The following is a 16,790-nucleotide window of genomic DNA, read 5'->3' on the forward strand; positions in this document are numbered from 1 at the left end:
GTATAAAAGTGAACTATTGTTTTATATATATAAAATGAAAGACAAAACAATNTTGACCAATAGTAGCATATGGTAATAATAACAGTAAGATTTCTGGACTGATATTAATGGTCATCTTGTTCCTTAAACTGATTTTTTGGAATTTATGTTTCTTACTCTAAAGTGAAACATAGAGTTTGAAAAAGCCACTGAGGAATAAATTGATACTGAAATTATCCTTTTCTTTAAGTAATGGTGTATTCTGTTACTTTAAATAAAACATGTATTTTTAGGATTTTCTCAAGAATGAATATAAAAGATAAATTGAGATGATGGATATATCAACTATGTTTTAGCAAGGCATTTTAATTACTGGATAAATTATAGTAAAGTTTTGATTGTCAAACAATTCTCAATGAAAATATTTTAAAACCATCTGCTAAAAAACTAATTTCTTTACAATAAAATTTTAAAGTACTGAATAATAAAGGTTTGGAAAATTACACATAAGTTTATCACAGAGCTGTAATATCACACCATCTAACTATTGTTGCTTTTGGTGAATATAGAATATTAAAAATAATATATATTTATTTATAAAGATATACATATATATTTATATAGAAGAATAATATATCTCTGTATCAAATATTTCCAGAAAATATTTATAATAATTAAAATATTTTAAAAAATTTGATCCATCTGTTGTTTTTGTCGATTGCTGTCTAGAGCAGCCAGCGCTCCATTATACAATCGACTAGAATCAATTTTCATGTTTTTTTAATTACATTTTATAATAAAACAGCTCACAAAATTCTACTGAAATTAAAAAATTGTGACCTACATTATGCCCTAAAATCTTTGTATTGTTAAATTCTTATCAAATAATAGCCAATTTAAATTTTCTATTAGTTATATCATTTCTTAAAGATTACTACAATAAGGTCACAAGTATAGAGTATCAATGACATTCACAACGAATTTAACAACATGGAAACAATAATTATCATCACTTTGATTGCTTATTAAAATATATGTGATTATGGAACACATTCTATTTCTTTTATAAGACAGTTATTCACATACATATATAAAAGTATAATAAGAAATTATATATTTTTGCTTAATATTTCAGTTTTTCATTAAAGATCGCCCACTTGCAATGGCATATGAATTTCCAAATTCTGACCCATTACTTCAAGCCTTCTAATATGACAACTGTGACATAACAGATGATTCTCAAATGGATAACATCTTTTATCTGGTTCATCAGTCAACTGCATTCCACAATCCTGTAATTAAAAAAAAAAGTAAATTTTACAAATGATTTTAATGATAATGACAATAAAAATTTTTGATAAAAATTTAACAATAATTAACTATTCCATAAATAACTAACTTCAAAAGTAATGCTTTAATGGAAAAACTAAACATGATAAAGCAAAAACTAATGTGTTGAATTTTCTGGAATTTCATGTTTAAGGTTCAATTGTGTGCATTTTTATGATCTAATGTGCTGAAATAATTTGAAAAATGCTTTAATGGAAAAACTAAACATGATAAAGCAAAAACTAATGTGTTGAATTTTCTGGAATTTCATGTTTAAGGTTCAATTGTGTGCATTTTTATGATCTAATGTGCTGAAATAATTTGAAAAATGCTTTAATGGAAAAACTAAACATGATAAAGCAAAAACTAATGTGTTGAATTTTCTGGAATTTCATGTTTAAGGTTCAATTGTGTGCATTTTTATGATCTAATGTGCTGAAATAATTTGAAAAATGCTTTAATGGAAAAACTAAACATGATAAAGCAAAAACTAATGTGTTGAATTTTCTGGAATTTCATGTTTAAGGTTCAATTGTGTGCATTTTTATGATCTAATGTGCTGAAATAATTTGAAAAACTCAGATATCTTTTCTTTGTTATTCTTTATCTTTTTTGATCTTTCCTTTCTCCATTAAAAAATTTAACAATAACTCAATATATAACCCCTGGAAAAATGTATTTGAACATGATGTAAGAAAAAAAAATAGTTACATTCAAAACCAAAATGCACATTTTGTTCATTGTGTTAGTGTTAGTCACTCTAATTTCAAATGAATAAACCAAATCATTTTCTCAAAAAAGGATTTGAACAACAACAACAACAATAATAATAACGAAAGGATGCAAAATAACAGAATATAATAATTTTGTTGGTCTCTTAATCTTTTATTACAGCTTTTATGCATCTTGGCAGTGTCAAAATTAATTCATTGAAGGAGTAATTTTACTCCAGCTAATTTTAATGGCTTTATTAAGTTGATCTTTATTAGTTGGCATCCTTTCATCAACCAGCATTTTCAACTTTGTTCATAAATTTTCAAGAGTTTTAAATCTGGGCTATTTGCAGGCCCTTAGACTTTAAAACTTCTTTATTTTGTTTGCTTTATGGCATATAGTATTATCATCCTGAAAAACAGCATCAACATCACCAAAGTGATCTTCGATTGTTGGAATCAAAAATAATTCTAAAATTTCGTCATACACTCCTAATATTACAGCCTTATTAAGAATAAACATATTTCCAGATCCAACAGCTGACACGTAGCCCCAAATTATTAAACTTGTTGGAAACTTAGTGTTTGTATTCAGGCAATCTTCCTTAAATTTCTCATCTGGACATCTCCAAACAAAATTTCCTGCATTCTCACCCTATCCAATGCATATATGACTCTCATCTAAAAAAATAATCCTTTTGCAGTCTGCTATAGCCTAATTTTAGTGCTGTCTTGACCATGTTAAACAAATTTTTTTTCGTTTCTTGGTCAGAAAGAGTTTTGTTTTGGCTTTGAAAATGAAAATCCCATTTTTCTTCCATTTCATATTTAATTATTCAGAAGGCATTTTTCATTGTTTTAACACATTGATTGCCGCATGAAACATAAGTGACTTGCAATGCTCATAACTCAAGTTAGAATAGAAATGCTTTGTGAAACAAAAGTAGGCAATCTAGTGAACATTCTATTTGTGTTGGTTCCAGCTATAACTGGAATTCTTAAGTCCTAATAATGAGAATAAAAATAAATATAAATTTTTCATCATATTCGTTTTATTCTGTTGTACTGTATTTATATCTTGTTCAATAAATAAATAAATAAATGTGACAGTTTTGGAGACTAAAACTTTATTATAATTTAAAAAATAAGCAAAATATACTGGTGAGAGAACATTAGTAAAAAAATTAAAAAATAACAATGACACTTCTAAACATATTTATAATGTCCATGTATGAAATCTAGTGAAACAGGGTTTGCAATAAAATTTATCACACTGATTGTACTGTACTTATAATGAGACATAGTGGCCTTTGAGGTTGCATATTTCCTACCATATTGCTCAGACATGTTTTTATAGCAAGCTACATATCTTTGTCTACTTGTGGTATTTACTTCTTAATTGAAATGTTTTTCTGCTGAAGTTTACTTTACTTCTAGAGTTATTTGAAGCAAGTCCTCGGTAATATCTTCTCTAAATTGAGTAATACTGATATTTTTACCAATAACCTCTTGGTACAATATAAATGCATTCATGATTGTTGACCCCAGTAGAATTTCAATAACTAATTTGTGGTATCATTTGATAGAATGCTTGAAACAAGAAGCACAGGCTTTTATTTGATCAGATAGATCAATGAAACTTTTACTTTGCTTACAGTCTCTGATAACTATTAGCTTTCATTTTTCACTTCCATTTTTCAATGTGACAGAAACCACGCTATTTATATGTTTTGTTACATCAAAACTTTGCGTTTATCACATTTTTTTAACTAAATAACACTGTGGCCATTGGCCTTTTTCAAGTGTCAAATAAATAAATAAATACATATACAAACAATAAACAATCAACAAAACAAAAACACATCACTTTAGTATCACTACTCCAGAGCTACTTTCTTTAGCAATAACTTCCCTTTTTTCAGTTTTTTTTCCTACACCTTTTGGATTGCTCTTCTGATTTTTTTCTCAGTGTGCCTATAAAATGAGTTTGTCTGTCCAATAATTTATGGGCAAGTTCAATGCTGGTGTAATAATTATCAACAAATATAGTATCCCATAACAATAGATGTTGGCACAATGGTCAAAGGAATTATTTCTTTCTCTCCCACAGTATGTTTTAAAATCATAAGTATAACCTTCTTCAATACAAAGTTTGAAAAGTTTTACTCCATTTGTGTCTTTTATTTTTTATATATTGTAGAAAAGTCAAATGTTCTCAAAAAGGCACTAGTTTCATCTACAGACATTACATGAAGGTATTACAGCATCTTGAATTTTTTGACTTATATAATCTATAAGGGGTTTTGTTTTGAAAAGCCTATTCAAAATATTTCCACTTTCATTGTCAGAGAAATGCCAATTGCACAAAAGCTCAAATTGGTTTTAGGACAATTGATTTTACCTTGTTAGAATAAAGGACATTATTAGACTAATAACATACCAGCTTTGGCATTTGAACTAATCCAATCCAGAACTGCATTCCCAAAAATATTTTCATTTCTTGAATATTAGAATCTTTCCAATTTCAAATTTGTGAAGCAAATTTGTTTCTTCAGCCTTTTGGAAAGCATATATGTCTTCTTGAACCATCAGATTTAGAAGATCTTTCACGAAGGTGTCTAAAAGCATTTTTCACTTGTTTTTAGACACCTGTAGTTACCAATACAAGCAAACAACACAAACTGAACAAATATGTAGTGTACAATGAAAGCTTCTTCCTAGAATATTCAGATTCAAACATACATAACTGCAGGGTACGTGTGCATCACATAGCACTAACATAAAAATTATCTTATCTAGGCCGTGCAAGGCATGCTTGCTTCACATTTCAAAATCTTATTTAAAAAAAAACTGCAATATTGAGTATGACTGTTGTTAACTTGTTATATTTCTCAAATTATTAAATTAATAAAATGCCTGGTCTCAGAGATTGCAAAAATTTTTATCATTATGGCAGTCAATGTGTTAAACATATTTTTTTCAATAGGTGATCTTGAGACTTGCTAGTTTTTAGGACATTACCTTTGACACAACTTTTTTATGTCTCCTGCATCTTTAAACTTTTTCCAAGCATAATTTACAGTTCCTAACAATACACCAACCTTTATTTTCTTATATCATGTTCAAATACTTTTTACCAGGAGTTGTAATATTAAATTATAAAAAATGTCAGTACACATAGTAATACACTAATATATTGTAATAAACCAAATTAGACCAAAACGACAACATTTTTAGTAAGTCATTTTTTTATTACTAAACAATTAAATAAATCTGAAAATTTGTTTACACTAGAAAAAATTTAATTTCAAGTTAATTTTCTCTTGAAAACTTTATTAATTATTGACTAATGTAAGTTCATCTTTAGATATCTTCAAACAACTGGTGAAAGAAAGAATATTATACACTGCTATATATCAATACTATAAGTCAGGGGTGGCTAACCTTTCTGAACCCGTGTGCCATATAGTAAGTACACTTAGCTTTAAAGATGTTTATGTGTGCCAAAGTTTTAAGCTTCGAATAACAATGTTTAAAGAAATTATACGAATATGCTTTAATTACAATAAATGTAAAAAAAAAAGCTTATTGAGAAAAGGATGATTGAAAAAGACAGATGATCAATCGAAATCATATGATATGTTACGTGCCAGATAATTTCTCTATAGTGCCACTTTAGGCACGTGTGCCATAGGTTTGCCATCCCTGCTATTAGTAGTTAAAGTTGACCCCAGTTTTCAATATTCGACAAATATAGGCTCAACATGCTCTTTTGTAATTCCAAAACCCAACATTTCCACCTGCACTACCAAAACAGACATCTCCCCTGCATACACTAATACATAGTTTTGAATCAAGACAGTTATTGAGTTTGTGTGTTCTAGCACAAACAAGTGTGTTTGTTCACAATTTGAGCTGCATTTAACACATCTATTCAATGCACAAAACCTTAAGTATTCTGAGAAATTAAATAAAAAAAATGTTTGTTGGACTGAACTAGTGTTTCATATTCATAAACTTGTTCCATGGAACAACAGTGTAATCAGACTCAAAAGTGACACATCCACAATGGAACTTCAAAACTTGACAGGTCCATATCTAATTTTTTAAATTCATGTATTTCTAGTAGCAGGTGATTTTATCTGTCTAATATCACAACTGTACACATACTTGTGCTTACTAACAAAAAAAGATACCAGAATTTTATTGTAGTTCAGACTTTATGCAGCCTTTTCCTATTTTTTTCGAAATCATTTATCATGGAAATATTGGCTTCTGAAATTCAACACATCATACATAACACATTCATAAAGGGTGTACGTGTTATGGTAAAAGTGATTAACTGGTGATTATGCATAATCATCTTGGTGAATTTGATAAATTTCACTAAATTTCTCACTTTTACTGCAATTATGTATAATTCCAAAATAAATTTTGTAAGTTTGATACATATCACAAATTTATTGTTTTTAAACCAATTTTTGCATAATTTCCAAAATGTAGTTCATAAATTTGATAAATATAAAATTTTCCATCTTGTGTTGTTTTAATAAAGTAAACATGGATTTTAAAGAATAAAAAATAATTTTTGTTTTATTAAAATTAGAACAATATAATGAACGTAAAAAAACTAAAATAAAGCTGTTTCAGTTTAATTTTAGAATTGTGTGTACAAAAATATCAAAAGATTTGTTGGGAAAAAATATAGAACAGTAATTATTCTTACTGCTTATTCAAACATAAAAACTATTATGACATTTTGGTTACATAATTTGGTTGAATTACATTGGTTACTTGTATTTTGTTGAATTACATTTTCCTTTATATGAGCATGTTTGTTACCTCTAACCTCCCGAAAATTGCACACTCCCTAAGAAATGGAGTGATATTTGGTACATTTTCTACTGGAAGAAATTGTCTGTCACAGCACAAACTTGTTTCTGGTAATTGTGAAAAACATCTCTCCTTTTTTTCCAAGTGATAGCATTCATCATTGGGTTCTTCTAATTTTGACTTTGATTTTGATCTAGTGACTCAACTCTTGTAGCTTTCTTTTCAACATAAACATCTGCTATAGCATCATTAGGAAGGGATGTTGTCTCCAGTCAAACTTTTAAGGGTGAACCAAACATTGCTTCATAAAGATTACACTTAATGCCTTGTTAATATGATCTATTCTTTGTGAGCTACACATCAAATTTACCATCCTAGACTGGCAATTATGCTTAATATTTGATAAATGTGATTAAATTTGCAATATATGAAATAAATTTATCACATTTACCAAAATTGTTGGTGATGATGTATAACCACCGGATTAATCACTTTTACCATAAAATATAACTTCTAACCAATAAGAACTTGTAAGACAAAAAATGCTCTTAAGATTTGGCATTATTTACAATATATCCTTGTATAATACAGTATATGTTTCAATTTAATCAGTCATCCTATCATAAGAATTCTAAAGATGTTTGGTATTTTTATAGACTATATGCTTACTCATAAAATCTACATAAAAATACATACCTCACAGATATAACAATCAACATGAAAGTCTTTATCCATTGATACAACACGTACTGTTTCATCTGTACCCTAAAATAAACAATTCAAATAAAACTTTCAGCTTCTGGTACTATACTTTTTTAAAATTTGTTCATTGCAATATGAATGCTATAGAAATTTAATTCATAAACATTTATTATATTTGTATTTTTAACATATACAGTGTTGTCAAATGAGGTTATGGGTATGGACAGGTATTCAAGAGAACACTATTTTTGATCCTTATTTCTTTAAAAGAAATGTGAACAAACATACATACAGGGTCTGTACAGGTAATTCCATCTGTGATTCTCTGACTATCCCTGACCAATTATGACTTTATTCCCTGACTTATTAACGTCTCTGCATTTCCCCTTTCCATTATGTAATATTTGGTCAAGTCTATTTAGACCCATTTTGTACACTATTATATAAATTTTTTATTAAAAACACTTTATTCACTTTATATATAATATCAACTGCACATCGGGTTGTATACAATACAATAAATCTGACTTAAGGAACCTGTAACCGATCAATTTGATCCAGCTGTTATCTTGATGAAGAACCCAGAAGGGGTTATGAAAACGTTTGGTTGTTGAAAGAAAAAGTGACACGCATTGGTTACAGGTTCCATAAGTCAGATTTATTGTACACTTTATTCACTTACAAAAAATAAAAAACTTAGCTAATTACATAATCAATTTTATGCTATGTCATTTCTGTCATATAAAAAATTTCATGATTTAATTTAAAATTAATTTGTAATTTTCCTTTGTTGTACTTTGGTGGACAAACACCTTAACTGATCTTAACTTCTCATCTTATTTATTTTCACTAGACGAAAAGAGCTCTGGGGCAATTGACCCATAACATGTAAATCAATCACTGAGGGACCGATCATCAATGACCTAAGCAACATTCACTTTCCCTGGACTTTCTCTTTCCAACTGAACAATCAAAGTTGAATCCCTTATAGGCAAAATTAACAAAACTCTTGTAAGCATACTTTTTCCTCAATTAAACAGGATCAAAATGTAAATGGCAAGCCTGATTCAGTGTCCAAATCACACCCACATACAATTCTCTCAACTCCTTGTCCATCCCTTAAAATTGCATACAGTTAGTGACCTAACAATGCTTAGAGACAACAAAACTTGACAAGATGAATCATTAAATAATCCAAAAAATATATTTTCATACAAAATTATATATATAATCAGTTCTCTAGTATAAAAGTGAACTATTGTTTTATATATATAAAATGAAAGACAAAACAATAAACAATAGTTCACTTTTATACTACAGAACTGATTATTTGGAGGTAGATTAGTTGTTTTTCCTTTTTGACTAGAATTATTTGCAACAAACTAACTTATCTTAAATTTTTAAAAATTTTTAGTATGAAACTACATTTTAGAAAAGAAACAAGTACAAAACTAAGGAAATTTTATTTAATGATCTTGAAAGAAAGTCCTTAGTTTGTTTTTAATATTATTCCTTGAAACTTATGAAGACTTCATATATATATATTGTGATGTAATAACTTATAGAACTTATAAAAATCTCTACAAAAATTATATTTAAAAAATTATTATTATTAAAATTATATTATTGAAATAAATTATATTGTATATTTTACAACAGTTTTTACAACTGTGTATGCATATATAAGAATTAATTATACAGTCACACTCCTCACTTAATGACTGCTCAGACTTATGACCAGCTCTCCAACATGGGAAGCCCCCCTTCCTCAGTCTTAGTATTGTTCCTGCAATCAGTCAATGAAGCATTCACAATCTCCAAAATGACATATTTTGTTTATAAATTCATATACTTTATTGTACACCCTATAGTACAAGATGCTGGAAAAAATGAAGAGCATTATTTCCTGTAGGAAATGCCAAGGATCAAAGTACAGATATCAACCTTGAGATGAAAATGATTATGAAACTGGTTAAAAACTTAAAGTGATAGCAGGAGACTTGGTGCATTTGACTATTTCAATGATACTGAAGAATAAAGATAGTGTGAAAGAGAAAGTGAAAACTGGCAGGATTTAAAGACATAACAACTAGGCAGCAAAGGCCTCATTAATGAAATGGAGAAATTACTGGCAATCTGATTTAACAACCAGATTAAAAAAACTGCTGATAAACCTTTTAATAATTCAAGCCAAGGCATACAGTATCTTGAGATTTTGAAGGCATACAAAGATAAATAATTGATGGATATAGTTATGGCAAACCATGAATGGTTTCAACAGTTTTGTTGGAAATTCAACCTGTATAATCAGACCATCAATAGTGAGGTGGCAAGTGCAGATGTAGAAGCAGAAGAAAAATTTTCTGACCAATTTGATTAAATTATCAAAGAAGATGGTTACTGCCAGAACAAATCTTCAATGTGAGTGAAACTGGACTTTTTTGGGAAAAAAAATGCCTAAAAGGTCCTACATACACAAAGAAGCTAAAATAATGCCAGATTTCAAGGTTTTAAGTGCTTACTTTTTTATGAACAAATTTAATTTTTTGTCACATAATTTTTATAATTTTCACTGATTATGTTTTTATGTTTTGTAATATGTAAGAGGAGAAAATTAAAACAAAATTATCAAGTTTAGGTTTCTTTTACACCTTTTCTTTATCCATAATAAATTAAAATGATTAAGTTCCTCATTTAGCAACTAAGTTGCTTAACAACCTACTTGTAGGAATGGAACTCAGTCATTAAATGAGGAATGTACATACAAAATTTATAATTACTTTCAAATTTAATTCTTTTATTTTATTCATTCTTTATCTTAATTATATGGAATTTCAATTAAAAAATTTAGTTCTCATCTTGATTTTTAAGAGAGTAATTTTAATTAAAATTGTCTTACCTCAACTGGAATAATAGCTTTTCCACATGCTGCACATTTTGGTGCAAACATCCTTAAAATATTATTAAAATGAGATTAAAAAATTTCAAACATAAAAGTTTTATAATTTTTAAATTTATAAAAATATTAATTACTTATGATAATCATTGACACAATAAATCTTGTTATCCATATCAATTGTAAATGGAACTCCATCTAAGCATTCATTACAGATACAGCAACGAAAGCATCCAGGGTGATAAGATTTACCCATTGCCTGTAAAATCTATAATATACAATATAAAACACATTATGAAACTTTGTTTTTATAAATTTCCTAATTTTATTTGAGTTTACATATTTCAATTAATTAAAATGAATTCATGTTATTTTAATTAATTGAAATATGTAAACTCAATGCATTTTAATAATTATATAATGATTTGGCAAATTTGTCACAATTCATTACAACATTTAAATGATTTCTTGGCAAACGACATACCAATTCTATAGCTTGTCTCTAAAATCAACTTTAAAACATTTCTTAAGCTCTTATTGCATCTCAGATAGTTGATTAAGAAAATTTAGATTCTTTGCATATTAATTAATAAAACCCAATTTTCTTAGCCATTCAATATACTTTTAGAAAAGTAAACATTGGAAAATATATTGGCTGATTTGAATCAACCAATATACTTTTCACATTGGCATTTTAATACCAATTCTGAATCTTTTATTCCATAATCTACAAAATTATTTATAATATATATAGTATATAATATATATTATATACTGCATGTAAATTACATATAGTAGAATCTGAAAATACATGGTAATGTTGACCAATGCTATCTCAGATAACCAAACAGTTTGTTAAAACAGACAGCCATAACAATTTCAGATGAAAAATTATGAATATAAAGGATTTATATGGTATCACTTTTAAGTGTTTTTTTTTATACCTTAGTGAATTTAATCATATATAACAACAACTTATTATACAGCTCATATGTGCAATAATTTTAAGGAATATACAACTGGAGATACAAAGGTTTTGGTGAATGTTTTTTATAACACAAAATGTGTTATAAAAACATTCTCCAAAACCTATGTATCTCCAGTTGTATATTTTTTACTAGCAACTAACATTTTCCATCTTAAACAGATCTTAAGGACATATTAGTTTAAAAATTGGAACAAACCAATAAATGAATACATAACGTATTAAGAAATAAAATAAAAATAAAAAAGAAATATTGGTAATGAGTTTTTAAAAATTATGTAAACTTAAAATAAAATTAAATATTGATATAATGCACAGTTATAATCCTTGTTTTTTGTCAATCGGTGGGAGGTAATTGTTTTTTACAAAAATATTGTCATGTTTTAGATAGAGGCTGATCTTTAAAGTTGATGTTATTTCCTTTTATTATTGATTTATGAATTTCCAGTGCCGAGTGTTCAGATATGTTCTTATGTTGTGACAGTGCTTGATAATGCATGCATTGTTGAAGACAATGCATGCATTATCAAGCATTTTAATGAATCAATGATTTTATTACAGTTCATTCATATTGCCATAGAATTATTAAAAACGTGTTTTTTGTAGTTACATTTTAATATGAATAGTTTTTTGCACATTAAAGCTAAATGATAAAAGGAAATAGAAACAAATCATTTTTAATACATGTTATCATTTTAAACTTTCTTTTATGAATTACAGTATAAGAAAAATAGTGTATTCACTTACAGGTTCATCTCAATTTACATTGCTATTAAATAGAACTATTGTGGTCCCACTTATACAAGAAAACCTTCTTTAAAAAAAAAAAGTGGTGTCTAGCTTTCTCTTTGAGTATTTTAACTGGACAAAAACATTTTGTACAGATATTGAGATTCTCTATGACTTTCTAATTTAAACTGTGCTGCTATCTTTCATTGGAGCTAAGATAGGATTTGGTCTCATGAGAAGGGGGACAAGGGTGTGCTAACTATACCATTGAACAGCCCACTACTGATTACTGCACTTGTAATTTTTATCCCATAGGATTCACTGCTTTTAATCGTCATGTTGACCAGTCCTTTACCTGAACAATGACCAATTGGAATCATCATCCCATTAGGATGATGATTCCAAATGGTCCTGATGGTTTTGATTTCATCATCCTGAATGGGATGACAAAATCAAAGCCATGGGCATGTATAATTTACAGTGCTGGGCATGTTGCACTATTGCATTAGATGTAAAAGTTTGTGTTGATCACCATTCTAACTTCAATGTCTCCATTTCTCCTATTCAATCCTATTATGCAGAATACACATAATTTGCTGTTAATATCCTCAACAACAAGTTAGACCAGGCTTGGCCAACATACGGCCCGTCTAATGAATTAATGTGGTCTGTGATTAATCTTTCAATATTAGCTACTCAAGTCTGAATAGGTCGATGAAAAATTCTGACGCCTAAAAGAAAAAAAAAAAGGTCAACAACTCACTGTACGTTTAGAGTTCCTCCATTACAAATCTCTTAGGTACAGCATAGAATGTTGATAAAGCATGATAATGTGAAAAATGTATCTGTAATCTCTATCTACAATTTAATCTCCACGAAGTGACACCACAATGATATCTCGCACCACCTCAAAATCTTGATAAGGCAGCCTCTGGTTTGGCCCGTGGAAAAAGTTTTCTTTCCAATTCAGCCCTGGGGCAAAAACTGATGGCCACTCCTGAGTTAGACTATGATTTATTCTTAATGAATTAAAAAAATCATGAATTTCCCATTAATTTTATCAATATTTTTATTTATTTATGTTTTTGCATTGCAGCTGGCAAACTAACAGAATTACAAAACAGAGTAAGAAATATTGAAAAATTTCATCTGACACATAGAGAGACAATAAATTACATATACAATGTTATATACAACAATGTACACTGCAGATGTATATATTATATACTTTGTTATATAACACTGTACATTGTTATATAAAGTAACCTTTTGTAACAACATCTGAATATGTTAAATAAAATATAAATATACATACCATTTCCATAATAAGATGATTACATACTGCACATTTTTCAGCTGTCTGTTGGAAGCCAGAATACTAAAAGAAATATCCACATTACTTATCTTACTGTTGTTTTCAAACAATTTTATTACTACTACTAAATTTCAATTTCTAAAGTAAACAATATTAACTTTTTATTCTGAAAATGAATAAAATTCAGTAGAACTGTGCATTTAATTAGAATTATTTAAATAACTATTAGGTTATGTTGTCTTCAATTTGAAGATTGAGCAATACATGGCCTTTTTAAAATCCTCTTTTATTGACCAATAAAAAAACTTAATTTACCCATGTACTGTACAGTACATGCAAGATGAGCTATATGCTCCTCTTCAGTTGTCTTTAACAGAATTACAAATTGATTTTTAAAAAATTACAGAGTTATAATAAGTATATATTTACCTTAATTAATACACTCTGACAGATATTTCTTTAAAAGTCAAATTGTAAATAATTTTTAGAAATATATGCCAGAGTTTAATAAGGTAAATATATACTGATAATTCTGTTTTTTTTTTTTTTTTTAAATTTTTAAATGTTATAAATCAATTTGTAATTGTACGTTAAAGGCAATTGAAGAGAAGCATATGGCTGAAATATTCCTATTCATTGTTTTTAATTATTTTTATTTTTATGTTATTTTAATGCTATTTTAGCACTATAATTTTAAACCTATTTTAAACTATGCACTACTTAAATGTCTAGAATGCTCATTACACATACTCAAATTTGTTTTTTGAAAGCTAGTTTTTATAGATATAGCCTTAAAAATAAATAAAAGTATGTTCAGAGAGATTTGAAAACAATTTCATGTTAGAAATATTTTATATTCATCAGGAAAGAAATATATAATTACTTCTGTCAATACTTTCTCTCTAATGTTATATACAATATTTTCATGTCATATATAACATTACAGAGGTGTCCCAGTCTTCAAATTTGTTTGCATCCAATTTTTGAATTGTCATGTATTAACTGGAAACTATATATTTACTAATAAATTACACCTTTTTTGAATTCTCTTTCTGAGGCATTTCTATCTCCACTATTTGAAAAAATTTTAAATTAAGTCACTGCTGACTCTGACATTAGACTTCCATGTTTTTTTCTTGAGATTATTGTGTAAATTTTTGCAATTTTATTTACCAAATAGATTATGATCTAATGGTTTATGTAGATTTCTATTATTTTCTACATATATTAATGACAAAACTACTTTTACCTCCTCATATTTGAAGTGTAGTATGTTCTCTCTGTCCTAAATGTGGGACAGAGCACAGCAAACTTCTTAGGTTATATTTTATGGTAATTTTGACTTGTGAACTTGGTGATAAGTGAACTTCCTATAAAATAGGTGTAAATAGATGTGTTGTCATCCAATGTTAATTTTAATTATAGATAATTTTGGAAATAAACAGAGGACCAGCAACTTTTGTATATCATTTGAATGATGTAATTGGTATTATAAATATTTTGTACAGTTGCCTCCTTATCCATGGGAGATATATGTTCCAAGATCCCATGGTAAATGCCTGAAACTGCAAATAGTATCAAATCATATAAAAATTATGTTTTCCTGTACTGTACATATATCTGTGTACATACATTTAAAAGATTAAAAATGTAAAAATAACTAATAATAAAACAAAACAATTATAACTATATAGTGTAATAAAGGTTATGTGAATGTGGACTCAGCATACTTGTCTTTTTGTTTCTTTATTAAGTTAAAAACATTCATCTTTTCACTTAAAGGTTTCATTTTACATCATCTCTTTTGCACATCCAAATTGCTAGCATCACTACTCTTGTGTTTTGGAACAAACAGGGTTACTTTAACTTATAAATTGTTTACTTATAGAATTTTCCTTTTAATATTTTTAGCTCAGAGTTGACTGTGTAATGAAACATCAGATAAGGAAACTGCTATATTATACTAATAACAACATCTCAAATATTGAACACAAACACTAACAGTTATAAAGAAGTCAATTAATTAAGGATAAAGAAATTGCCAAAGTGGAATTTATAGAATGCCTGAACGAGAAACACAAGTAATAGTATAAAACAGTGTATTTACAGAAAACTTTCAGATTAATGCAAAGAACACAAGGAAGACATTAAATATGGAAGACTTAACTACTTTAGCAGAAGAGTTACTAATTAATAAAAAGTGCTAGTAAACTGGAAAGATGCAGATCTGATGCACCACTCAAAGGATGTCACTCTGTATACTTCAGAAAACTTAATTATAGCTTTGAATGAGAACATACTCATTAAGAAAGTTGAAGACCAGCACATCAATCTGGGATGTATGGTCTCTAATAACCATCAAAGGCACACATCAAACATTGCTCCTTTAATTATTATTTACACTGGTTTCATTTCATTCAGCTTATGCATGATGATGTTTTAAATATTATCATAATTATATTATCTTGCACATTGATAAATATTTATATGTCACATGTTTAGCCATTGTGACATGAACAAGTTTTAATACAGTAGGATCCACTATACACACATTTGCCACATACAGTTTCAGGTTTATGCTATTGGCAATCAAAAAATGAAAAATACATAAAATATCACCTTTTTTATAAATTCCAGCAAATAATTTAATAATATAAAAACGTTTTCGATCGTCTTTAGCAATCTTCATCAGTTGAAAGAACATTAAAAATAAAACAAAAATTAAATTTACGAAAAAATAATAACTGCGCATGCGTAATGATGAGCACTTAACGGAATAAATACAAAAAGTTAGGGATATAAGACTAAAAGTAAATAAATACTGTACATAAATAAATAAATAAATAAAAATAAAGAGCTCAACAGTTTCTCATTAAAAATTAATGTTTCGTAAAAATTACAGGTTATCTTCATAGAATGATTTCCATGCTGTGGATAGAGAGTGGGCGTCCCTATGATTGATACAAGTAGTTTTCCCTTGGGCTTTATAAATCTCCAGTTTTTCGAGATGTTTGATGGAGTGCTTGTTAGACGTGGGTCTAATGATGGAAGCTTGGTCCCATATGACCTCAATTCCTTGCTGGTTGGCATAAGATACTAAAACGGTGCTATCGTTGTTCTTTCTAATCGAGTATTTATGTTCTTTGATTCTTTGTTCCAAGCTTCTCAAAGTAGCACCTATATAAACACTATCTGAATCAAAGCGACGGTCTTTGATTGGTATGGAGTAAATACCGGAGGTAGCGATCTGGTTGTCATTCTTTTTATCATTTCTCAGTAACTTGTATACTGTGGGATTGCGGCGATATA

The 16,790-nt window shown here is 28.1% G+C and overlaps 1 protein-coding gene across 1 annotated transcript in view; it reads right to left on the reverse strand.

Moving 5' to 3' along the window:
- Positions 1-276: 276 nt before the first annotated feature.
- Positions 277-16,790, reverse strand: part of LOC111630437 (LIM domain-containing protein jub-like) — a 25,780-nt gene continuing 9,266 nt past the window's right edge. Inside the window, exons 3-7 of the mRNA XM_023374539.1 lie at positions 13,482-13,544; positions 10,590-10,720; positions 10,456-10,507; positions 7,551-7,619; positions 277-1,271 (exon numbers count right to left, since the gene is read on the reverse strand). Coding sequence (XP_023230307.1) covers positions 1,122-1,271; positions 7,551-7,619; positions 10,456-10,507; positions 10,590-10,720; positions 13,482-13,544 — 465 coding nt within the window. The 3' untranslated portion in view covers positions 277-1,121. The remainder of the gene's footprint in view (positions 1,272-7,550; positions 7,620-10,455; positions 10,508-10,589; positions 10,721-13,481; positions 13,545-16,790) is intronic.

Source organism: Centruroides sculpturatus, unplaced genomic scaffold, assembly GCF_000671375.1.
Source record: "Centruroides sculpturatus isolate CEXI.00-Female unplaced genomic scaffold, Cexi_2.0 scaffold383, whole genome shotgun sequence".
Taxonomy (NCBI): domain Eukaryota; kingdom Metazoa; phylum Arthropoda; class Arachnida; order Scorpiones; family Buthidae; genus Centruroides; species Centruroides sculpturatus.